Source organism: Adiantum capillus-veneris, chromosome 16 (assembly GCF_014529385.1).
Source record: "Adiantum capillus-veneris isolate H3 chromosome 16, ASM1452938v2, whole genome shotgun sequence".
NCBI lineage: Eukaryota > Viridiplantae > Streptophyta > Polypodiopsida > Polypodiales > Pteridaceae > Adiantum > Adiantum capillus-veneris.
This window is the reverse complement of record NC_140946.1, coordinates 105037216-105063587: the sequence shown is the minus strand read 5'-3', so window position 1 is coordinate 105063587 and position 26372 is coordinate 105037216. Positions and strand designations below refer to the sequence as shown.

Genomic DNA, 26372 nt, shown 5'->3' with positions numbered 1-26372 from the left:
CCTGTCGTCGTCTTTATCATTCTGTTCTTTCTGTGCCTTATCAGGGCACTTTGCGAAAATATGTCCATGTTTCCCGCATCCAAAGCACTTCCCCTCTCTGATGAAGCGAGCTCTCTCCTCAGGAGTAAGCTTGGGTCGTGCATCCTTTTTTTTTTTTTTGGGTTGCTCTTTTTCATTCTACTTTCATTCCCAGAAGTCTGTTTGGCTCGTTGTGTCATGGCCTCATCTGTGGGGTAGGTCAGACTGCCAGAGTGAATGGCAAAGCCCCGCTTCGCATGACTCATCAACTCCTGAATAGAAGCTGACTTCTGTTCCAAGCAGTGATCTCGGATCTCTGTAGGTAGACCCAAGGTAAACCGCTCAATTTGTTCTCTGAACGAGATCTTCTTGAATGAAGAGGCGGGTAGAAAAGAGCTCCAGAATCTTTCACAATAAGAATTCACTGTATCGCTCTTGGTCATCCGGAGATGGTTCCAAGCAGCTCGTATATCTCGCTCAAACTCTTGAGTCAACCAAGAAGAAATAAAAAGCCTCTTGAATTTCAGCCATGAATTTTGCTTTTGCTTTTTTTTTATAAAAAAAAAAGAGAAAAGACTCTCTAAGAGAAAGAGAGAACTGATGCTTTTGATTTTAAAAGCTTTTGGGGCTCTGCTTTTGGGCATCCCTTGTAACCTTTAAATTAGTGGTGAGGGCCTCACTTCTGAGAGCATCTGGACGCAGAGTCTGAGAGTGAAACCCTAACCGCTCTCTTGTACTTTGATGATTGATTAATACAAAAAGAAATACCGAAAGGGGCGCCAGTCTTGCTTAATAGAAGCGTGGACCACCAAGTACGAGCATTCCCCTCAGAGTAAGAGGCAGCTCTCCGAATCTTGGAGTGCTCTGAATAGCGTCCTCCCGCGAAAGCGATGTCAAACTGCTGTATAAGAGACAAAGCCTTCGAAGCATCTGAGTATCCTGAAAAGTATCAAACTTGATCGAGTGGCCACCTTCCTTAAACTCTCGGACTTTCTTGCTGTTATCTTCGAGAAAGTCATACTGGTTGGCTTTGTAAAAATTCTTCTTGTTCGCATAAAACTTTCCGTCATCGGAATCTGAGCTGTCTGTAGACGAGTCCTCAGTAGAACTGTCAGTCTCTGGGCGAGATGTAGCCTTCTTTGCCTTTTTCTTGCCCGTTCCGAAGCTTTGTGTCTTGCTTCGCTTTTTGCTTTTTTTCTGTCTTCTTCGCTCTAATCCGAGGAGCTAGAAGAACTGTCAGAAGAAGAAGAAGAAGAACTGGGTACTCCTTCAAATCGAACACGCTTCTTCCGTTTCTTTGCTTTGTCGAATGTCGACTGACGACCCAAATATCCCGGGAAGTCAGTACCTTTGTTCTGCTTTTTGCCGTGCTTTTTGCCTTTCTTTTGCACGTCGAAAAGCTGAGCAATCCGTGCATCAACCACGTTCTCCAGTTCCTTCTCCGTATATTTCTTGGAGGTAGAAGGTTTCTTGAGAGCGGGTTTCGGGAGTGGTGTTGTGGTTCTCTGCCACTCCATCTGTACCTCTTTCAAAGAGGTCTGGTTCATATATTTTTACCATCTTCGGGTCCTTGGCAAAATTGAGCATCATCTTTGTTGCATCGCCAATCAATTGACGACGCTCCATCTCTGTTTGCTCCGCCTGAGTAGGCCGAGGTGGGCCATACTCTCTGTCTGAATCTTCGTTGTGATCCCAGCCCGCATCTCCAGATGCAGAGGGAGTCGACTGATCATTGCCTGAAGCCATAGGTGCCGCGGAAAAAAAAAAAAATTCGGGGATCGGATTTCCCGTAGAAGAGAAATCGGTCGGGCTCTGATACCACTGTAACAAACTTGGACACTCCAAGTCAAGAATCAACCGCGACAGCACCAAATAACCACTTCAAAACAATTCACAGATCACAATAGATTTGCACTGGCCCGACGGAGTTCCGTGCCTAGAGATATTGGCCCCAAAGACTGGCGCCCCTTTCGGTATTTCTTTTTGTATTAATCAATCATCAAAGTACAAGAGAGCGGTTAGGGTTTCACTCTCAGACTCTGCGTCCAGATGCTCTCAGAAGTGAGGCCCTCACCACTAATTTAAAGGTTACAAGGGATGCCCAAAAGCAGAGCCCCAAAAGCTTTTAAAATCAAAAGCATCAGTTCTCTCTTTCTCTTAGAGAGTCTTTTCTCTTTTTTTTTTATAAAAAAAAAGCAAAAGCAAAATTCGCGTCGCTCATCATTTTCCCAAAAAAAAAAAAAAAATAATAATAATAATCCGCCTCCGCGATTTCCGGAATTTAGGGTTTTTGGCAAAAATTAGGGTTTGCAGGAATTTTAGGGTTTCTGGCAGAAATTAGGGTTTCTGTTGTCCGCCACGTCATCACTTTGTGACAGATAGAGCACGCGAAGATGTGCAGGCCTTGAGACTTGAAGCGGAGGCACTTGCTGCAGAAGGGAAGCGCTAGTAGAACGAAGAGGGAGAGAGAGAGAGCTCACGCTTTTGGGAAAAACTCAATGAGTGAGTTTTCGATTTTCCCACTTTTATTATAAGTGACCTTTAAAAAATGTGTCCAGGTTCAACCTGGACAAAGTATAAAAATGTACAAAAAGGGGTTATTTAGGTCTTTAACCCAACAACCTCACACTTAAAGGCATAAATGATGCCTTTAAGTTAACCAACTCCCACCAGCTGTATGCAATGCTCATGTTGAGCCTTAGCAAGACTCTTGGTGAGAACATCTGCAGGGTTAACCTGTGTATGGATCTTAGTCAAGCTCACTAGACCATCCTCCAATACCTGTCGTATGAAGTGGTACCGTACATCTATGTGTTTGGTACGCCCATGAAACATGGCATTTTAGCTAAATAGACAACACTCTGGCTATCACAACCCAACACAGGTGTATGAGCAGGCATGCCAAGTTCTTTTGCAAGTTTGCCCAACCAAATGGCCTCTCTAGTGAAGCTAACCTCATTGCAGAGACGATCAATTACGAAGAACCGATCTTGGCTCTCGAGTCGAGGTCCAAAGAATTTGCACAGGACGATTCGACCAATCAGGAAGAACCGATCTTGGCTCTGGAGCCTAGGTCCAAAGAACCCCTCAAGAACCGATTTTGGCTCTTGAGCCTAGGTCCACAGAACCACCCCCCCCAAGGAAGTATTATGTGTTTGCATGATTAGTCAGCACGCATTGATCGAGTATTTTATTCGTGACCGTTTCCTGTATTCTAGTCAGCGTCTTTATGTGATCCTTTTTTAAAGGCATGCCATACTGTACGTTGAGCATGATTCACTCATAAATGAGCACGGATGTATGCGGATTTCTCATGAAAAGCTGAAAAGTATGCATTCAAGGAAGTCACATTCCATGTCTCTTCCCTGGCATGACACAGTCGTAGAAAGAGCACAAGAAGGATTGAACATCAAGAATCGGCATTTCCATTATGTTTTGCCACATTTAATTGAATTAGATCAAAAAGACAAGATTCGATCTCATTGTTTGCATGTGTTTTGATGAACGGTTTAGCACTCCGTCTCTATGTTCATCTGCATTGCATGCACAGTTTTTAGAGAAGACGAGCTTTTCCAGTCATTTTACATGGAATGGGTATGTTCATGCTTTTGTGTTGGAAGTGGTTTCATGAATTTTCAACCTCAGAGATTCGTGAGTAGACGCATGACTATAGATGAAGTTGAAGCATTGAAGGAGCCACAGAAGACTTTGTGTCGCTTTCGACGCGGCCCAAAGAAGCAAGCGTTGCAGACCTTTATGAAGTTCAAGTATCGCATGACCCACGGATCAGAGGGGGCCAGCGAAGAGTCCTTCCCAAGATTCCAAACCCTGTTGGCGATCTCCCTCGACGCCATACAGTTCAATACCAGTACCTCACTTTGAAAAGGAGGGGATGTCACGTGACACATCCAACCCTATGTGTCTGTGGACAAGCTACAGCATGACCAGGGTTCAGTTCAGTCAAGTCAGTCTAAAATAGGAAGTGATCTGGGACTTTCGTGAGTCTATTCGCAGACCGTGCATGTCCAGACACTTAGATTAGATGCATATCCTCTGGTTGCATGCAACATGATCATCAGATTTCCATCAGAACCCATCAGGAGCATTTTTACAGTGCATAGACCTTTTTTGACATTTTTCACTTATTATTTTTTAATGTACTTTTGTTGGAAACTAGGTAGGGTAATTTTGCTAAGTTTGTATATATAGAAACCTAGCTCTAGCACTTTCTGGCAAAAGAGGCAGCAAGAGCACCTTGCTCAACAGGCAACTTCTCAGCAAGACCCCTCCCTCCCCCCCCCCCCCCCCCCCCCCCCCCCCCCCCCCAGCAAGACCTAGCGTTTTTGCAACACAGCATCAACACTGGCGTTTTTGCACAATAGATCAGCCCCTGCGACCACAGCAGACAGCAGATCCACTAGCGTTGGCAGATTCTCCAGTAGTTAGCAGATTTCCACCGCAGTAGAAGATTTTCAGCCCTAGCGTTTTTGCATCTGCAAGACACCTCAGCGTTTTTGCGGATCTTCGCAACGGAATCAGCCCTAGACTCAACATTTTCAGTTTTCAGCAGTGAGAACCCGCAGAAGAAGTCCCAAACCTCGCAGATCTCACCTTCCCGCAGCAGATCCTCGCCGCACGGTCAGATCCACCATAGTTTGCGGTTTCAGCCTGGAAACAACAGATTTCAGCATCTGCGTTTTCAGCCCGTCGTCGTCGTACCGTCGTCACCGACATAGAGTCAGAATTCAGCGGATAAAGATTTGCAGATTTCAGCCCTCAGCATTCTCAGATTTCAGCCCGTCTTGTCATCGTCCTCATCGTCGTTGACATGGTCGGTAAGTCCAGGCATTGTAGAGATTTGTGCAATAAATAGTAAACTGCTCTCCCCATAGAGAGTGGGGCCTTCGAAGGAGGATTTGACAACATTCTGGTGTCGTATTCTTCTCTCTCTGTCTCTCAGTCTCAGCATCTTCATTCACAGTGTTCACCACTTTGTTTGTGTCCATTGCACTCTCTCACTAAAGGAACGGAAGGCTCTCCCTTCCGTAAGTAAAAGAAACCTTGAGCACAGTTCGGAGCACTCATCTTGAGCGAAGTTCAACATTCACTTCCGCTGCACCTTACATATGTCGTCTCATACCTCAGATACAACCATAGGATATCTAAAGCCACTCCGAACTCCCCCGGCAATCACAAGTGATCTGCAATGCATCTGGAATGACTACACTCTAGGCAGTATCCGACACCCACAATTTGCTGACAGTATCACAGAGATCAAGCTTTGTCTCAAATGAAGAACATAGCACACATGTCGAAGCATTTAGGATGCACCACTAGATAATGAGAAGTAAACATCTCTTACATCTACAGTGTCAACACCAAACCATCGGCCAAGTGCACACAATCAACACTATAGACGAACTGCTAGTTCTAAGTTTAAATCCTTAAACCCTTCTGCCGCACATGACAGTATTTGCTTTAGATTGCACAAATGCTGATACAATGGATCTAATTGTTGAGATGCTCATGGGATCTTGCCATAGATGCCCAATTGGATCTGAGAGGCTAAGGGCTGAAACTACAAAACGCTAGTATTCTGACATGTATCTACAATGTCAGGATTACTGATTTGATAATGTCGACGAGGCTGATGGCTGATGAACTGAAAATGCTAGGCTGAAAACTGCAAAAACACCAGCAATGATAGCTGAAGTCATAGCGCTAGGGTTGATCTGCTACACCCAAGTGAATCTGCTCCAAAACGCAAATGATGCTGATGGGTGCCGATGGCTGAGGTTGATGGCTGAGGTAAAAACGCTAGGTACTCTAATGAGGTGCTAGGGCGCCTGTGCCCAAGGGATACTAGGTACTGAGTGTGATCATGCAATACGAGGCCAAGGGCTACTTACGTAGCCCCTGAAAGGCTGGGTCGAGCAATCCATAGGCCTAATCGAACAAACTGCTGACGTGTCAAAGCCTAAAGAAGGGAGCCAACTTACATATGCCGGTCGAGGGGCCTAAACCCTAAGAAGAACAAGTAGCAGAAGAAGAAGTCCTACCAACTTATGGGGACCTGTCCGATGGGGCCCCGGTGACATAAAGATTAAAATAAAGCAGGACCCGTACACACGCAAAACTGATGATGTGGCAGATGTTCGCGTTTTGCGCTAGTATGATGACGTGGCAGGCTATACGGATTTCCGTAAAATACGCTGGCAACTTTTGGCATTGCTTTTTGGACCAGAAGCTTTTAAGTTTTTAAAGTTTTTTATTGTAACTGCTTTTTAGGCCAAGGGCATTTAAATATGAGGTTAGGGCTCATTCTCTGGCATGCTTCTTGGAGAAGGTGCAGAGTCTGGAGTACCGGCTTGTACTGTGTTGATGCAATATAAAGAAATACCGAAAGGGGCGCCAAGGTTTGAGCCAATACTCTCTGGGGTGGAATTCCGCCACTCTGTCTAGCGTGTCGTCTCTCTCTCTTCAGTTCAGTTGTTATTGAAGTGTTAAAAGTCTGTTCAGTCTGTTCTTTTCTATTGGTACGTGGTGTCCGTCTTGTGACAGTGGTATTAGAGCATCAGGCGTGTGCTTTTCTGAAAGCATACCGGTCCTACAAAAGAGCAGACAAAGCTATTGGAATTTTATTCGAGGGATCTTCGCCCTGCAACCCGGACTTACTAGCCACTCTCACCCTTACTTCATCGCGCATCGGGCGTGCTCCCGTCTTCACCACTCATGTCTTACAGGGCATAAGCCAATTAAGATCACTTGCAAGAGAAGAATCCAGATTTGTTTCAGGTCATTGTTTTTCTCAGATGCAGTGCCATGCAGATGTTGATGTCTACAGCTACCAAGCAGCATACTCCAAGTACTTGGCAAGCTTTCAAGAAAAAAAAAATTGCCCGAAGTTATATGGTTTCTGACATCTTCCTTCGCAGTGCAACTTCTGGTAGAGTGGGGTATCCTGAAATGCTTGCCATGGAAACCCTAGCAGATTATAACTTGAAATTTCTTGACATCTCTCAGTAGATGTCTCTTCATTAGCAGATGACATTGGAGGTCCAGTGTGATTGCTATCTTGGGACTACCATCGCCGCCAAAGAAACACTGTCTGTCCAAGAGCTGATGGACCATGCTGTGCTCGGCTACGACCTTACGAAATGAACCTAACCGTAATTTTTGGTGCAGGTTCCAAGGTGGAAAGTCAGTCGGCTTTTCGAGCTCGACTGATGTCGAGATTGCTTTTAAGTTTGACTTCTGTTTGATCTTGTTTGGATCTTGTTTGGAATCTGTTTGAAATGGATGGTATCTGTTTTGAACCTGTCTTGGTGCCGATTTGAACTGTTTGACTCTGGTTTTAATGATTGGTGATTTTACTCCCGGGTGGAGTAGTGAGAAAAGATGTTTGAGACTGCTTGTTCATACTCATGGCCCGGACCCTTGTGGTTATTTGCGGGGGGAGTATTGAATGATTGAAAAGTGTTATTTTTACTCATGGCATGGACCCTTGTGGTTATTTACGGGGGGAGTATTGTTGTTGTTACTCATGGCCCGGACCCTTGTGGTTATTTACGGGGGGAGTATTGTTGTTACTCATGGCCCGGACCCTTGTGGTTATTTACGGGGGGAGTATTGTTGTTGTTACTCATGGCCCGGACCCTTGTGGTTATTTGCAAGGGGGGAGTATTGTTGTTGTTACTCATGGCGCGGACCTGCATGGTTATTTGCGGGGGAGTATTAAGAAGTATGAGCAGTGGTTACTCTCAACACCTCCAAACGACGCAGGCTACGATCTGGGGGGTGTTTGGTTGTAAAAGGCCTCTATATCTCATGGCCCGGACCAGCTCATGGCCCGGACCTGGATGGTTATTTGCAGGGAGAGTGTTCATCGACGGCTTTATGTTTCTATGTCTTGTAACATGCATATGTTAGCATTTGTGTTGCATTGTGATGTGCCAATTACTGAATATTCCTAATTGGATGAGACTGCCTCAGTTTGTAATTTTTTCAGTGCATCAAGACACCCGTGGAAGATCAGTACGATCTGGGTGTGATGGCTAATTTTACTACGCCAGAATATCAAGAGTTTCGATCTGGACGAAAGGAGAAGCTAACTCCTTGATCAAAAGAGCAGAAAGGAGAAGCTAACTACTTCATCAAAACAATCGAAAGGAGAAGCTAACTCCTTGATCAAAAGAGCAGAAAGGAGAAGCTAACTCCTTAAAAAAAGAGCAAACTGATTGTCCCTCAGAATGTCCCTTGGAATTTATTTTTTCTATCTTGAGTTGTTTTGCAGATATGCTGTAATTGTGGACGATTACTCTCTTTCAAGAAGGGGAGATGTAACAAACTGCTCCTAAGAATAACAAGTAGCAGAAGAAGAAGAAGTCCTAGCAACTTATGGGGACCCCGTCCGATGGGACCCTAGTGACATAAAAGGATTAAAATAAAGCAGGACCCGCACACACACAAAAACTAATGACGTGGCAAATTTTCGTAAATTGCGCTAGCATGATAAGTTGTACGGGTTTTCATGTTTTGCGCTGGCTGATGATGTGGCAGGCTGTACAAATTTTCGTAAATTACGCTGGCAGCTTTTGGCATTGCTTTTTGGACTAGAAGCTTTTGAGTTTTAAAGGCTTTTTATTGTAATTGCTTTTTAGGCCAAGGGCCTTTAAATACGAGGTTAGGGCTCATTCTCTGACATGCTTCTTGGAAAAGGTGTAGAGTCTGGAGTACCGGCTTGTACTGTGTTGATGCAATATAAAGAAATACCGAAAGGGGAGCCAAGGTTTGGGGCCAATACTCTGTGAAGTGGAATTCCGCCACTCCATGTCGCGTGTCGTCTCTCTCTTTCAGTTCAGTTGTTATTGAAGTGTTAAAAGTCTGTTTAGTCTGTTCTTTTCTATTGGTACGTGGTGCCCGTCTTGTGACAGAGGATCAGTTACATAGGACACAATTGTCTGTTTTGATGAGCTGGGAAAAGGTGAAATGAAAAGTGAAGGAGGAAAAAGGGGTATTTCAAGGAAAAGGCACTTACGGTTTTGGCTGAACCTTCATTGAGTCCTCTGGCACCTATTGAGAAAGCGAGGCAGCCTTAACTACCATCTCTATCAAAGGAAAAATGATCAAAAGAAAGGAGCCAATGATATATCCAGAACTGGCATCAAACTTCAACATGCAAGCTTGATTCTGCACTCAAATAGCATAATTTAGCATTAAGCAGACAATGAATTATGGCACATCAAAATCTTTCACACACTTCGCCCATACCTGGATCCACAATATGCAAGCTTGATTCTGCAATCAAACAGTAGGATTTTCTGTAAATGAGATTGAAAATCTAAGATTTATGGAAATTGAAGACACTCGCCCATACCTGGATCTTTGATTTGTGAACCTTATTCATGAGGACTGAATCCACCTCCATGGGCCACTAGGGCGAAACAACGGTAAACTTCCATTCTTCATGTTCAAAACTGGCCAGAGAGGTCAGATCCCAAAAGCAATTGGACCAATTCTGAAGTAATTGCAACCATAAGTAGTTTCCACTATCCAACCATTTTGGCCAAACAAAAGCACTACGGGAATTGGCCAGACATATTTGACATTTGTCCACGTCATTCAGACAGAAATAACACAATTTGATGCTTCTAAGTGCTGAAATTCAGCTTTTGGTCTATGAGCATGAGCAAATAAGAAACGTCCACATGGAACAAATGTCCTGCTATTCGATGGGGAGTACTCTTGCTCTCACCACCTTCAGTGTCGCTCCTTCAGTTGTCTTTTGAATGGACTATCAATGCAAAGCCATGAGAAACATCTGCCACTGTTTCACCTTCCAATCACACTCATTCGCCTTAGTCAAACTCAACAACAAAGTAACTTTGTTTCTCTGACAAGCAGCCTTTTGTCACAGTAGAAGCTCCTTTCCTACAATTCAGTCCCCTATATTCACCAAGGTTCTGTACAGACAGAACCACATTTTCAACCCAAGCTTCCATTCATTTCCATCAACAAAGATCTTCCCCCTAAAATTGTAGTTTTTGGTTCCTCAAATTCAGAGATGTTAATGGCTAGCTGGTTCCATCCTTTGACCTATACAAAGAATTTGCACCATCATCTGACCTAGCAATAGAGGCATAAATGTTATGCATCATAATGTGAGGAGCTCGATCGCTAGGTCTCATTCTAAAGGCATGCTCAGCAAGTCGCTCACCTCTCTCTACATCCAAATGGCTTCGACAAGCATCAAGCATGCTTGTCCATGTACAAACAGTTTCTGGAAAAGGCATCTTCTTTATCAAGTCCTCAGCTTCATTTAGCCTTCCTGCTTTCCCAAGTAGGTCTACCATTACATTGTAATGATCCACCAATGGCTGTATTGAGCTCTGTCCTTGGCAAATATAACCGAAGTATTGGAATCCTTCATCAACCATGCCAGCATGGGTGAATGCATTGAGTATGTTAGTATATGTAACCTTGTTTGGATTAATCCCTTTCAATTGCATTAGATCAAAAAGGTAAAGAGCATAGGCTCCTTGTCCATGCTGAGCATGAGATGTTATCATGACAGTCCATGAAACGATGTCCTGCTCAGGCAACTTCTCAAAAACCGCTCTTGCCTCCTGTAATATCCCACATTTGCTGTACATGTTGATGAGGGCATTCCCCACAGGTACTTCCAACTCAATTCCTATTTCCACAACATGCGTATGCACTCTTCTACCTTCAACTAGATCAGGTTGGTTTGCACAAGCGGAGAGGGCACTTAAGTACATGTCTTTTCGTCTCCATGAAGATACCTCAAGAGTTCGTATTGCATCTTCTAGGCTGCCATACTTCCCGTACATGTTGATGAGCCCAGATAGAACTCTTGCATCTTGATCAAGTCCACAAAAAATTGAACGCATGTGCATTAGCCTTCCATCATCTAGTCCTGTCTTATTGACACATGCAGACAGAATGCTGATACAGCTAACGTTGTCTGGTTCAATTCCTCTTGAAAGCATCTCATCAAATATAGCAAAAGCTTCATCAATCTCTCCATAATGAGCGTAAGCGGCAAGCATAGCGGTACAGAAAAAAGTATCTTTATTTGGGATCATGTCATAAATTAACCTAGCCGTTGTTAAGCTTTTACACTTACCATACATGTGAATAAGAGCTGTCCCAACCACGACATCAGATTCAAAATAAAGTGCCACAATTTGGGCATGCCACTGTTTACCTTCCAAAAGACATGTATACAATGCAGATGCATTAAGAATGCTAATGATAGTCACCTTGCTTGGCAGAACACCCTCCTCCTGCATTTGTCGGCCATGCTGGAATATTCTTGTGCTGTCTTCACTATGTACAGCAGCTGCAATCAATGCATTCCAGGCAATTACATCACGACAAGGCATTTTATCAAATACAACAGTTGCATCCTCAAGATAACCAAACCTAGCATACAAATTGACAAGTGCAGTTCCTACAATGAGGTTTTGATCCATTTTACAAGCAATAGTTTCTTGGTGTAATTGTTGACCTTCAGTCAAAGAATAATTTAAGTTACATGCATCTACAATCGATGCAAAAGTCATCTCATTTGGTAGGGTCCCTCTCAGTTTCATCTGCCTATAAAGCAGAATCGCCTCGTTGCTTTCTCCATTCTGCACATATGCATTAATCATGGCAGTCCAAGACACCACATCATGGATGAGTATTCTATCAAACAATGCTATTGCGACCTCAAGCTTCCCACTCTTTCCAAACAAATTGATGAGTGCTGTGCCCAGATAACCATCAATTTCAACATGATTTTCACAAATGAATGCATACACCTGCTCTCCTTCTAAAACTGCTGACTGACTAGCACAAGCAGAGAGTAGAGTTGCAAGACTGTATCTATCTGGAAGCACTCTCTGAAATTTCATCTGCTCCAAAGTCTGTAATGCATCATATATGAGCCCCTCCTGAGAAAACTTCTTCAGGGCTCCCTGTAGTGATCCATCTAAAGCTGCTCTTGTCTCTCCTAAAAACTGGTTAGGAGAGGTACTGAGATCTACTGTCATAGGCCAGCCCTTTGATTGGTCTGCTATACTGAGCAGGTAATCATGCTCACCACTTAATGGTGTAAATGCATGCTGGTTACTGTTGTTGGTACAAAGCATGTACATGTTGGATAAAGATGCCTGTATCATTGAGTCTAGTCTTAATACACAGCCTGCAATGCAGGCATGAATTTGCTTTCCTTCTGCTAACAATCTATTGATGCCACAAGCATCAAGTAATGCCACAATGATGTCCTTGTTTGGCAATAGGCCTTCCTCGAGAAGCTGCTTCAGAAGCTGAACAGCAAGTTTACCACAATCATTTTGTAGGCATGCAGCAATCAAGGTACTCCAGGCAATAACATCCCGTGATGGCATTCTGTCAAATACTGACCATGCATCACATATGCTTCCGCACCTTACATACATGTTTATGAGGGATGTTGCAACAATGAATTCTGGTTCAAATTCATTCCATATAATATGGACATGCAGCTGTTTGCCATGCTCAATGGAATTGATATTAGCAGACACAGAGAGGAGACTTACATAGATGTGTTGATCAGGAAGCACAGCACCTTGCCCAAGCATTTGCTGAAAGAGCCCAAGTGCTTCAATGTTAAGCCCTGAATGTTGGTAAGCTCGAATGATGAAGTTCCACGAGAAAAAATCAGGGTGGGACATTTTTGAGAACAGCCAAAAAGCTGTGGGCAAGGAGCCATCAAAACGCCCGTACATGTCCACTATGAGATTGCATAGGTAGCCATTGCCTTCGAGCCCAGCTTTGACGATGTGGTCATGGAGAAGTTGGCCGAAGGGGAGGGATTTGGAGGAGGTACATTCGCGCAACAGGGAAGCATATGATTCAAGGTCTGCATGGACCAGAGTAAAATGGACTTCTTCAAGGAGATAGGTGGGTGTTGCGACCACTGACAACGACTTTACATGCAGCAAATTACATTGAAAATTGCAGCTCCAGAATGATGGACACCCCAGTCTCGTCGTGACGCCGAGCTTCATGCATCCACTTTTTACAATTTGTCAACGAGTGCAAACCCAGAGCGCATCGACCAAGCGAAGGGCACGACTCGGCCTGCGAGGTTGCTGTCCTGACCACCTTCTTCATCGTTCGCTGTTTCCATTTTTCACACGCTTGAAGAGATGAACACAAGCAACACAAGAATTGGTGACACATAATTCATGTGTAACTGCCAAGCGTTACAAAGGTGCTCTTTTTTTGGGGGGGGGGGGGGGGGGGGGGCTCAAAGAAGTGTCTTTCCAATGAGGAGGCTACAACATGGAGCATAGGTTTTAGCTCGTTTTGAAAGGAACACATGTATGAAGAGTGATCATACCAAAAGCACTAACTTGTTCCACATTTAGAGTTCCTTGGGCAATTCCTGAGCCAAATATGGTTTAGATTGTTATCATTTCCTGGATCATTTGGCTGCAATGTCTTGGGTGCAGGATAGCATGCAATTTTTGATAATGGTTGTTTGTTTCATCAATGTCAATGTTGAAGCCATCAATGATGATGTTCATTATGTTGTGATTTTCTCTTGTCAATGCATCAAGGTGTAGTATCAAGGGAAAAAAAGGGGTCTTGGGTGACTTGTACAAGACTATCAAATGCAGATCCATGCACTCATGAATGGCAAAGAAGCATTGTAGTATCTCAAAGCAAGAGTCTTTGTGGACTATAGCTAGAGTGAAGTATATGGACAATCCAAAGACATGATTGTGGATGACATGATTAAAATTTGGTGCAAGAAAGTTTGCATTGTCAATTATCTTATTTTTTGAAAGCACGTGATGTTTGGGTTTCATTTGATGTGCGAATGTATATCTGGACAAAAACAATGTTCAATGATTGAATGATGAAATGGATGTCCTTGAATGTTGAGGGAGGAGCACACAAATATTTAAATTGTGTTGTTGAGTACAATCTCTCAAGTTTCTAAAGCACAACATTGTCAACAATGATTTCTTTACAATGGATTAGATTGAGAATGTGGGGATTTCCAATATCTTTGACAAGCAACAAAGCAATGTAGAACAACCCATGGGTAGTAATTCCAGTAGGGTCAAAAGCTATTGTATCCATGGTCAAGCCTTGTAACCTATAAAATGTGTGTGCATTTGCAAGTTGAATTGGCAGTTGTGTCCTTGAAATTGTGTTCAACACATTTTTTTATCAACTTGGAAGTCTTTTGTTGTTTGGAAGATTAGTGTCCATGATTCACCCTAGCATAGTCTTGCATTTGTGGCTTCATTAGGACAACAATCCTATGGTCACACTAGTCAATGTTGGAATTAGGGTTGCAAGAAAACACACACACCTTGGAGAAGATGAAGGAAGCTCAAGGCACACGACAAAGAGTGTATTACTTAGTGTGCAATGGGAAGATAAGATAGCCCTAGAGTGATGGTCGTATATACAATGCATGGGGGGAAAAACATCCTAGTGAGGGAAAAAATGCCCTGACGGTCCTAAGTGTGTTCACACACATCACTACCACATGCATATGGTAACAAATCCTGGGAGTGATGCGATGAACGAGAGCTAGCACAGAGAGTATAGGGAAGTGCGATGCCATGTGAGGACATGATCAATCCACAAAGGGGAGTAAGCCCAAAGCTTTGCGGAAAGCTTTGAACTTCTCACGAGACAATGCCTTTGTGAAAAGATCTGCAAGGTTGTCCTGTGTTGGCACATAGGTCAAAAGTTGATCTCTCCCGCTAAGAGCCTCTCCCTGACAAAGTGGTAATGCATCTCAATGTGCTTTGTGCGAGCATGAAAAACTGGGTTCCTTGCAACTGCCAATGCGCTCTGACTATCAGTGTTGGCAGTGTCATGTCAAACACCCAAATCAGCCATAAGATATATGAGTCATAGACACTCGATCGTAGCTGTGAAGAATGTCCTGTACTCAGCCTCACAACTAGAAGTGGCCACAGTAGGTTGCTTCTTGCTGAGTTCTTGCCCAACCATGATATGCATGAACTGCCGAGCATGACAAAAACCACTAGTGGACACTTGTGTGTCAAAACAACCAACCCAATGTGAGTATGAAAAAGCATGTAAATCTGGCAGCAATGATCCCCCCTTGGGATAAAACAACCCAAGATGTAAAGTGTCACTCAAGTAGCGAAAAATCCGCTTGATAGCTTGCCAATGCTTAGACCCTGGGCTACGCATAAATTTACTGACCTATGAGACTGCACACTGAATCTTTGGCCTCGTGTTGCATACATAAATGAGGCATCCAACAGTAGTTTGGTAAAGAGTGACATCGACAAGATCACCAGCATCATGAAGAATCAATTTCAAACTTGGTTCCATGGGAGTGGCAATAGGTTTGCATTCCTCAAGTCAAAACTTACATAACAATGTTTGTATGTAACTTATCTGACACAAGGCAATACCACCATCACACTCCTTAAATTGTATGCCCAAGTAATGATGCAACATCCCCAAATCTTTCATCTTGAAAGTAACATTCAAATCAGCCTTAAATTCAGTAATATGTCTCTCATTTGGTCCAGTGATCAGCAAATCATCCACATAGAGAACGACAATGAGAAGTACATCACCCTCACGCTTTACATACAGTGTGCTTTCTGCTGGACTATTATGAAAGCCTCGTTTGACCAAATGAGTATCAACTTTCTCATACCAAGCACAAGGAGATTGCTTCAACCCATACAAAGCTTTCTTACATTTGCACACTTTATCCTCTTGTCCTTTCTTGACAAAACCGCGAGGCCGCGTTACATATTAAATATGTCACCATTTAAGAAAGATTAACCTTATCTGACTGATGTACATCCCAACCAAAATGACCTACCAATGCACATAGAAAATGCATAGTAGTCATACGACAAGTGGGAGCAAAAGTCTCTTCATAATCTATGCCTTTTTGTTGTGCATAACCCTTTGAAACAAGTCGAGCCTTATAGCAATCAATCTCACCATCCGGCTTGCGTTTCAACTTGTAAACCCACTTCGTACCAATGGCCTTTTTTCCAGGAGGCAAATCACATAAAGTCCATGTGTCATTTTCTATAAGTGCATCATATTTTGATTGCATGGTGCCATCCAATTTTTTGAATTTTGTGCTTCATCAAAAGACAAAGGTTCCTCAACATCACATAAGCTAGACACAGCCAAAGCATAACAATTTGATGCATAAGATGCATGTCGAGAACCTGAACGAGTACGACTAGACAAAGGTGCATCCAATTTACTATCACGTAAAGTATGCACTAATCATTTTGGCATACCTCTAGCCTGCTCATTCTCAGCCCTTTCGTCATCAAGTATATCATGTACAACTGCATCAGTAATAGGCTGATATGTAACATTTTTAGAAACCCCCATAGGTTGTACATTTCCTCGTTGGAGTTTACCTTTGAACTTCCACCACTAAAAAGAAGCAACAACAAAGTGTCATAAATGTCATGTGAGCTTACATTATTGTCTCTAGTACATGACAGCAAGGGCTGAATAGAATCTCCCACAAACACAACATTCGATGAGACCAAGATATGCTTTGTTTGCGGATGATACAACATGTAACCTTTGCTTTCAGCACTATAACCAACAAAAATACATTTGATAGCCTTATCATCCAATTTTTTGTGCTGTGTTTGTGGCACCAAAACATATGCCAAACAACCAAATACACATATGTGTTCAGTAGAAGGTTGTTTATCATGCCATGCTTCATATGGAGTCATAGACTGCAAAGATATTGTAGGAGACATAAGTGGCACACATGATGGCCTCGAGCCAAAACGAATGCGAAAAAGCTTGATTTTTGACCATACATCGTGCCATTTTCGTAAGTGACCTATTTTCCCTCTCAGCAACACCATTTTGCTAAGGTGTATACAACATTGTACATTGGTGTTTTATCCCACTGGCTTATTGGCATTTGGTTGCGAGTCTTCCTATTCTAAGCAATGTGATGGTCTTTGAAGTTTCTGTGCCGTTTGCTTGATTGAAGGTTGTAGAGAGATTTGGACTTCCTCTTTGGTTGCCTCTGGTTATTTTTCTTCTGAGCTTTTCTTGTGCCTTCACTTCATCTTCTGATCCATAACCCTTGTGCAACATGCAGTAATGAAGTGAGCAACTTGCTTGCTTCTAGCTGTACTACAACCGTAGGAGGAATTTAAAGAATTCAAGCGACGTGCAGTGTGATAGTAGTTTTAATGGTTTCCTTTGGACCCACTTCTTTATGATGACTAGTTATTTTGTTGATGACACTCATTTGTGAACCCATACTTGTCCTTTCTTTGTTTGTGTTTGAAGAGACTTCTTTGGGATCCACCTTGTCTTTGTGTGAGTCATCAGTGGTCTTTGCTTCAGTCCATGTATGCTTGGTTGGGACGGGATCCAAACTTTAAGAATTGATATTTTAACTGTTTTGGGATCCAAATAAATTCATGACCTCTTTCTACTTGAGTCAACTTCTTTGGAACCCAAATTTGAGTTGCAACAGCTTGTGACTTTGTGATTTTATTAGCCGTTCTTGCAGATTTTGATTGTTTTTCTTGTCGTGTTGGAGCTTGTGATTTTTCATCAGAGATCTTCATCTTCTTGATCCATACCTGCTTTTGGCCAAGCTGGCTCTTTGGTATCCAGATCTGTCGAACTTTTTGGTTCTAGCTTGTTGTTCTTTGCTTTTGGCCTTCCATTGTTGTTACAGAAGTTACTAGTGAGGTGATGACCTAAGTTTTTGGTGGGGTATATCATAAGAATCATCCTGTCGCTACTATCCTCAACAAGGTTGAATTATGGCACTTTCCCTTGGTGGTTTGGCTGGTTATGGAAAGTTACTATATGTTTGTTGTTGGATTGATGTTTCTGGAAGGGCTTTTTTAGCCAATTGATTAAAACATTGTTAGCCCATTGACATGGTTGTGTTCTTCTTGGTTGAGTCTTTTCTTCCTGTATAGGAGCCATGTATGAGGATGCTTGATGCAGTTGCGTCACCAACATGGATTTTGGAATCCACTTCTGATACACTTTATTCTTGTAGTGGTGACATTGGTTCTTGGATATTTGATGTGGATAATCATAAAACCGTACATTAGTTAAGGTGTTGTTCATGTCACCTGTTGGGTTGTCGAGATTTTCATTGTCGACATCTTCTTGAGTCATAGAACTCGTCTTCTTCTTTGTCTTTTGATTTGTGGCATTCCTCTGTTTGCTCTTCATCTTGGGGACTTGTTGATGCCTTGTTCTCTTTGTTTCCTTGGATGACACTCACTGCAAAATAAGGAACGACATCATAGCCATCTTTATCACAAAATTTTGTTGTTGGACTGTCTTGAATAGCGCACACATACAGAGTAGACAAGATGTGTTCCCATTCAAGTGGCTCTAATGCTTCCTCAAGAAATGGTTCTATGACATAATCCTTATCTTTGATTGCCCTTTCTAGGATACATTCCTCTCTTTTTAAGCTTCCCAATTGTGAAGCTCCACACTTCTTTATGCTTACCCAACCATGCTGGAAGTTATGATCCTGCTATCGTAGCGAAATCAAACTCCTCCAGAGGGGTTCGATTCACGTACTTGTAATTATGGTCTTTCAAGTTTATCCTTATTGTGGTTTCTATATGTTTCAAGTAGATATGGTCATAACCCCAATCCCAAACCATTTTCAGTTGCCTCATGAATGGTCTTCCTAGAATGATATCATAGTTGTTCTTCTTGCAAAAGTCAACAATAGCAAAGATATGCTCATACTCAATGCCGCAAGAAGTAGCAACTACTTCTTCTAACAGTCTTATGGGCCTTTCTATGTGTCCATCTACAAGCTGCAGTTTCATCCTGGTAGCCCTCACTGCTGGTTTTTCCCAGTTTTTTCAGATCTCTTTTGTTAGGATGGAAACACCAACTCCGTTGTCAAAAATTGCCATGGTTTTTACACCTTGGAATTTCACAGGAAGAGTGGCGGCCCATCTTCTCCCTCATAGTACTCACCTACCTTGTTTAATGGCACTAGCCTATTGTTTAGCTGCTTGAGGCATTTCAAGCTCTTTGATCCCTTCCTCGATTTGAGTCATTGAGCTTTTCACATCAAATCTCTCTAGGCATTTTTCCACAGTAGTCCACATGTTTGATCTTATCCTGAGCAACTCGGCTAACGTTATCGTAAAGGTGACTAGTGTCGATAAAAGATATATCAGCCCTTTTGAATCGATGAACTTGTTGGAAGACAGTATCTATGAGGAGACTGCAACAACATCTAACTTTGTCTTGTGCTCCCCCGTATAGGACAGTAGTGTTCTTAGAGAATGAGGTTGACTGTCTATAGACTGTACAGATCCTTTGTCTCCCCAATATGATTGCACTTCTGAATTCATTTGAGATCCAATCTTAATTTCCTCTTTTGGTGGAAGAGACACTCCTCTCCCATCATCCATATGAAATACTCGTCTGCTTAGTTCACTCGCTTCATTGGCCTCTTTGACTTGTTTCCATAATTTGTCAAGACCATATATTTCTTTACAACTCTCAAGTATAGCAGCACTATAACTATGTTAAATCCCTTGAAAGAGTTATTTGTGGTATTCAACACTATCCTTGGTTCTAATGTTGGGTCCTTCAACTTTGGCCCGTGCTCGTGACTGGGATCTGGCTCTTTTTGTTCCTAGTTTTGGTGGGATTACTGGTGTACGTGGGACAAGGATCACATCCTTGGGTTTTCCAACTGGTGCCAAAAATGCATTGAATTCATGAGATGTATACTTCCCCCCTTGATCTGAACGGAGGGTGCCCATAATACATTTCGAGACATTTTCAACCATAGCCATAAATTGTTTGAAGCACATAAACACTTCGGACTTAGCTTTAAGCGGATATGCGCATGCATGACTGGAGAAATCATCATTGAAAGTCACAAAGTAAAGGTAATTGCCCAAGGACGGAGTTTGCATGGGTCCATAAACATCACTATGCACAAGCTACAACCTGCGTGTAGCCCTAACTGAACCATCTTTGGAAACTTTGAACGTCGCATCTTACCCAAAATACAACCATCACAAACACGTTTGATAGGTGCTTCAAGAGGTGGCAAAGAAGCAACCATATCAGATTGTTGCAAACACATCAAACGTGCAAAATTCAGATGTCCAAAACATGCATGCCAAAGTTTTGCATGTGAAATAGCCTCAGAGTCACAGCTGCATTTGCAAATTTTTGCCCACACTTCTCATACAAAGTGAGCTTATATAGCCCATGACATAAAATGTCAAATGCAACAAATTCATCACCGAAACTAAGATTGTGTACTATACATCTATCATCCACAAATTTGACTACATGTCCAAGTCTAGCAAGTGCAGATAGAGACAAAAGATCCTTCTTGATCCCAGGTACATACAATGCATCAAGAAGTGTGAAAGAACTGCCATTTGCAGCAATAAGCACAAGTGACTTTATTCCCATGAGGGATAGACTTAAGAGAGGTAAACAAATCACGATGTGAGGTAATGTGCTTTGTAGCACCACTGTCAAATAACCACACATGTGAATGAAGACTCTACAATAGCTGCACTTGTATTGGACCATGTAGTTGATCCAGTCTCGTTCTTCTTAGCCTCTTTTGCCTTCAATTTTGGGCACTGCTTGATCAAGTGATCATTAGCTTTACAATAATGGAAACGCATCTTCTTTTTGCCCTTATCACGTGAATTCCTAGACAAAGTGCTACCAGTAGAAGCATTAGGAGCAGAAGATTTTCCACTCGCAGAGAACCATGAGAAGTGGCTGCATTACTATTACCACTTTTTCTTTGAGCAACAATAAAGGCATGTTCTGCTGCACACTGTTTAGCCCTATTTTTTTTGGAAAGTGACTCTTGCAATAGCAACGTGCATAATGCATCAAACTTGACAACTTCACGATTTCCTTGAGTCATAAGTCTCCAAGTACTAGCAAAAGTCTGGTAAGAATCTGGAAAAGCATCAAGAACAGTTTTGACAAGGGAACTATCAAAAATGATTTTGCCTGCAAAAATAAGTTGCTCATTTATATCCTTGACACCAGCAAGGAAAGTGTCCATTTCATCTTCCTCATGCATAATCTTCGACTCTAGCTCTTTACGCAGCAATGCAAATTTTTCCTCATTGCGACTTGCATAAAGACCAACTAGAATATCACAAGTTTGTTTTGTAGATTTTGTTGAATGAATGTGAGGAGTAATAGTGTGCTTCACAGACAATGTGATCAATGCATGAGCCTATGCATCTCTTACATCCCAATGAGCTTACTCAGCCGTAGGCAAAACAATTCTAATAGCAACAATCTTTGCAGCAAAACTTGCAACATCCTCAACATCGCATATATCCATAGAACCAGGACGTACATCAATGTCGTGCATAATGTTCCAAATGCCCTTTGACACAAGGACATGTTGCATCATGTAAGCCCACATAGGGTAATTGTCTCCATTGACTCTGTCCTCATCAGCAAATATCTTGAACACGTTTGTGTTGTTGTTAGCCATGGTGAATGCCTGCACCTAATGTGAAAGCTGCCTGAAAAGAGGAGAAACGAAGCAAGAACAACACGTGCTATACAACACAAACCTTAGAAGACTGTAAAGGACCTGTTATGCATAAAACAACATTGACAAAAATTCTACACAAAATAACAAAATAGCATGTGTAGTACTGCTTGTAGTGGAAACGGAGGCCGAAATGAACCGAAATGAAAATTTTGAGCTCACCAGTCTCTACGAGCTCTCCCCAAAGTATTTTTTGACCTGCTTGACTCTCACCAAAGCTCACATAAATTGAAGAAAGTGGGCAGGTGTATGCTGGAGCTACTGGCGACTAAGCCTGGGAGGATGCAACCTGCTCTGATACTAATTGTTGAAATTAGGGTTGCAGGAAAACACACATATCTTGGAAAAGATGAAGGAAGCTTAAGGCACACAACAGAGAGTATGTTACTTAGTGTGCAACGGAAAAGATAAGATAGCCCCAGAGTGATGGATGTATATACAATGCACGGGGGGAAAAACCTCCTACTGAGGGAAAAAGTGCCTTGGTGGTCCTAAGTGTGTTCACACACATCACTACCACATGTATATGGTAACAATCAAAGTGGAAGTGTCCCCAAGGTAAGGGTTCTGCCATGTGTCAGGCATGCATGCAGTCTAGAAATCTCTAGGGCTATGGCCTATATAGAGGATGGTTAGGTGGATATGAGCATGCCACAAGATCCAAGTCATTACACTGGTATCATAGCTCAAGGGTCTCTCAATCCTCTCTTTGATTGAGTTTTTGCCAAGTCGTGGTGGAAAAGGGGTTGGGAAGAGGATTGGGGGCGCGCAAAAAAAGAAGGATCGGTCGCATGGGCCACTTGCAAGAAGCCTACATAAAAAAATTGGTGGGATGGGTGACGGGAGGAGGAATGGATGCCAAGGGCTGTGAACACTGCAAGCAGGGGAGCAAGACCAAAAAGGGCGTTATTGTAATCAATTCAAAAAGTTTATGGATCTTGGTATATTTTATGAGCATTGTAATGTTAAGTTGAATTGTGGAAATATAATCGCTTGTCACGTGTTGTGTTAAAAAATCCATAATTGGTATGTGTATGACAATAATGCGATAGCGGTCAAATGGAATAAAGCTACCACTACTGGACTTTGTAGCAACCCCTAGTGTTTTATGGTTTATCAAATTCATAAGTTGATATGTAGATAGCTCATTATTAGAGTGAACTTTTTATGAGCAGTGATTAACTTTATGCTCAAGTGTGAATTGATGTAATCAATTTTGAGCATTGACTCTACCTATAAATAGAATATGTGCAAAAGGAAAATGCTCTCTTGCATGGAAGGAGATTGCACCCAATGATCGTGTTGATTCTTCGTATCCCTCTCCCTCTCTTCTCTCTCTCTCTTTCTGTCTCTTTGTGTGTGTATCATTGTGTCGTGTTTGCATCTCATTGAGTTTAGAGTCAATTACACTTATCATATGTTATTAATTCATAAAATATATTATTATTAAGTATCATGAAGGCTGCTATAACTTTTGCTTGCGTTGTAGCAGTATCAGATGGTGATTGCTCTTGGAATCGCTACAACTACAGAGATCGTCATGGATATGAGAAGAAGAAGGATGAAAATGACTAGAGCTATTTATCCCTTGTTGCCTGTGAGATAGAAGGAGAAAGAATAGTTTTTAGCAGCAAGCTCAGGAGGTCTTTGACCGTGTGGAGATGAGTCTATGTAGGAAACAAATTCCAAGTGAAGATTTCGAAAAAAAAAAAAGATAAACCAAAGGTATATTTTTTTGATTCATTTATTTCATTATTTTTTATTACTACTTTTGCACTGTTGAATCGAGCCACAACATCAATGCACCTCGTTGCCAAACCCTATGGTGCTTAGCGCTAGCCGCTCCCAAGGGTGCCTTGCTCCCTTGCACAACATGGGCCATTTCATCTAATGTTCACAGAAGAAGCCTGTCCATTCCCATATTGCAGGCGACCGCATCGAATTTCCAACAAAATTTGGATATGCCTCATGCTACTCTCCTTCTTCCTGGCGGTGACTTGCAGCCCTCGCTCTGTGCATGTCAGCTACCCACCCTCACCCACAATATCTCTCTCTACGAGCTTCAGTCAATGGAGTTGCCACCCAAGCTCACCTTATAAATTCAAGAACAAAAACGTCAGATTACATTGCTGAGTCTTATCACAAGTGCATTCAGTTTATACAATTGCACTTTTAAAGTTGAAACCTCTTTGCATGATGACAAAATTCGCTCCTCTAGTTGAGCTACCTAGATATCCGCTACATTTATTTGACAATCTTGAACTACATTTTTTATTGACTCTACAGACTCTTTCATGAAGGACTTAAGGGTGCCATTATCATGACCATGGACCTCAGTCCAAATCTGCAGCAGGATTCCCTGTAATCTTTCAACCAGGCCTTCCTCCACTCCCTCCAATGTGTCCTACGTGTCAGTGGCCTCCACATCTTTCAAATGGGGGCTCCTCCATTACGATCTACATAAACAAGAAAGAACCCAACAAGTTAGATTCCAATGCCAAAAATCTAAGGTTCAAGAAAAAGCAATAGTCATGAATTGAAAACCTTCAAGATGCAACAACCATTGCCTCTATACGATGCACGAGAGCCATGAAGTCATCGCCTATCTATGGGCCCTCGTCGTCATCGTCACTATCATCAATGATGATAGCATTGGCTTTTGGAGCATCTATGTTGGTTGCTTGAAACACGGTCGTATCGGTAAGCTCCTTGCTATTCACAGACAGTGACAAGTACCCAAAGAAATGAATGCATGGGAAACACAGTAAAATAATTTGATGCTAATCTTTCTATGGCATCCCATCGGGACCTAAACCAATCGATTCTTGGTTGTGCATTGGCATACAAGTCATCGATCACAAAAATGCTCACTATGTCCTAGTAAGTCACGGTCGAAGGAAAAGCCATGCAGTGCCACATCGCTCTGATCTTCTTCAGGTACATTCCTCGACCTTGGTAAGGAATGATCCACGACAATGAAGGGTAGTATTTTCAGGTCCGCACCATGATGTGCAAGGTGGACATGAAATTGTTCCCTAGAGGGTGCCGCATTTTGAACTTCCAGTACATTGCGGCATGGTCAAAAATATTGTTCGATGTTAGACATACACTGTCTTGAGGTCGTCTACACCGTAGAGGGTGTACAACTCTACACCCTTGTTGATGTCGTCAACAATGACATTGTGAGTTAGATTCTGAAAGTGTGCCTCCCCGTTGTCCTTCATGCAGTACCCTACCATCCCCTGGAAGGTATTCATATTCTTCTGCTTAAGAGCTTTGCACAGGATGTTTGCACCTGGTGGCCCTTGCTTGTCCCAACCCAAGTATGACTTCAACTTCTTGTTGATGGCAATAAGAGACGATGACAGCATACGAACCACCATCTGAAAATGTAGATGCAACACATTGCCTCCTCTTTCCACGATGCACATCCTCGCTAATGTTTCCTTCTGTAGGAATTCATCCACGAGTGGAAGGAGCCATATATCTATGTCCTCCCCTCGCACGGAGATTGTGACACTCGCCTCCGTTAGCTTTTTTGGCGTCTTCGACTCCTTTGCGGATTTCTCCTCTGTGGTCATTCGGGGACGCCCCCTCTTCTTAACGGAGGGGACTTCTTTGCTCGCGCTATTGTCCGCGCCTCTCACACTATTCTTCAATGAGACCATTGACACAGAGCAATGGGAACTCGATCACGTATGCGTGCTCTCTCTAAGAAAAGCAAAAAATGGACAAATTAAAAAAAACATTAGTGTCACCCAGTAAATCAGACTTACCACCATTAAGCTCACTACTCTCAATTTCCTATAACGCACCTACCATCACTAATGCAAAGCTGATCTCTCTCTCTCTCTCTCTCTCTCTCTCTCTCTCTCTCTCTCTCTCTCTCTCTCTCTCTCTCTCTCTCTCTCTCTCTCTCTCTCTCTCTCTCTCTCTCATGCACACAGAGAGAGTGATGGTGCATCAAGTTACCCCCTTAGCCAATGGCCCTTCCCTTTCCCCTGCGCTACCCCCCATCATCCGCCCCCTTTTTCCTCTCCCGCACCCCCGCTTGCATATCTGAGCAACTGACACTCCCTCTCTCTCTCTCTCTCATGCACACACAAAGAGCGATGGTGCAGCAAGTTACCCCCTTAGCCAATGGCCCTTCCCTTCCCCATGTGATGCCCCCCCCCCACATCCACCCCCTTTTTCCTCTCCCTCAGCCCACATGCATATTGCGGCAACTGACACTCCCCATGCAATCGGGCTGCCTCCATACCTACAGTGGAGTGTGTGCATCCTTGTCCTCCATCTTTCCTCAACAAATCCTGCCTGAAAATCCGTTGCGATGGCCTTCCAACTGAATGGAGTGATTGTGACTCTAGTAATAGAGAGATAGATAGATAGATAGAGAGAGAGAGAGAGAGAGAGAGAGAGAGAGCGCACCTTCAAGCAATTCCACCTGCCTTCCTGGAACTTGCCCTGCAGACACTACGAGCCTCCATTATGTAGTGCACTCAAGATTCCATGCAATCGAGCTGCCAGTCGCGATACCAAAATTGGCTAGCATGCAGCGTTACAAAATTAAAATTTGTTTTGCTGGAGGCCTTGGCATCTGCCTAGATTCTCGCATTCCCACTGATTATCAAAAATCATAGGGACATACTTTTACCATAACATATTATTTTTGGTGCAACTAAGATTTGTCTCACAGATCTCATTTTTTCCCTACTATTGCAAAAGAGAATATATACAC

The 26372-nt window shown here is 42.7% G+C and overlaps 1 protein-coding gene and 1 long non-coding RNA gene across 6 annotated transcripts in view; both read right to left on the bottom strand.

Annotated features, from left to right (window-relative positions):
* LOC147439574 (uncharacterized) overlaps nucleotides 1–9533 on the bottom strand; it is a 44064-nt gene extending 34531 nt beyond the window's left edge. For 3 of the 4 annotated variants that reach the window (XR_015184615.1, XR_015184614.1, XR_015184616.1), the window contains exons 1-3: nucleotides 9395–9533; nucleotides 9289–9315; nucleotides 9056–9207 (exon numbers count right to left, since the gene is read on the bottom strand). This is a non-coding gene — a long non-coding RNA (uncharacterized LOC147439574). The remainder of the gene's footprint in view (nucleotides 1–9055; nucleotides 9208–9288; nucleotides 9316–9394) is intronic. The other variant, XR_015184617.1, reaches the window with a different exon arrangement.
* Nucleotides 9534–9567: 34 nt separating this feature from the next.
* Nucleotides 9568–13250, bottom strand: LOC147439573 (pentatricopeptide repeat-containing protein At3g16610-like). Of its 2 annotated transcripts, XM_086485384.1 has the most exons (2): nucleotides 12603–13250; nucleotides 9568–12350 (listed from the first exon to the last, which is right to left on the bottom strand). In XM_086485384.1, exons 1-2 carry the CDS (start codon nucleotides 13071–13073, stop codon nucleotides 10092–10094), a joined length of 2730 nt encoding a protein of 909 aa, XP_086341510.1. In that variant the 5' UTR covers nucleotides 13074–13250; the 3' UTR covers nucleotides 9568–10091. The 2 variants fall into 2 exon arrangements, with proteins under 2 accessions (XP_086341510.1, XP_086341509.1); XM_086485383.1 differs by having other exon boundaries at nucleotides 9568–13250.
* Between the last annotated feature and the right edge of the window lie 13122 nt (nucleotides 13251–26372).

What these genes read in the sequence shown, in the direction of transcription:
- LOC147439573 (XM_086485383.1), bottom strand. Translation starts at nt 13,073, where the DNA reads ATGAAGCTCGGCGTCACGACGAGACTGGGGTGTCCATCATTCTGGAGC.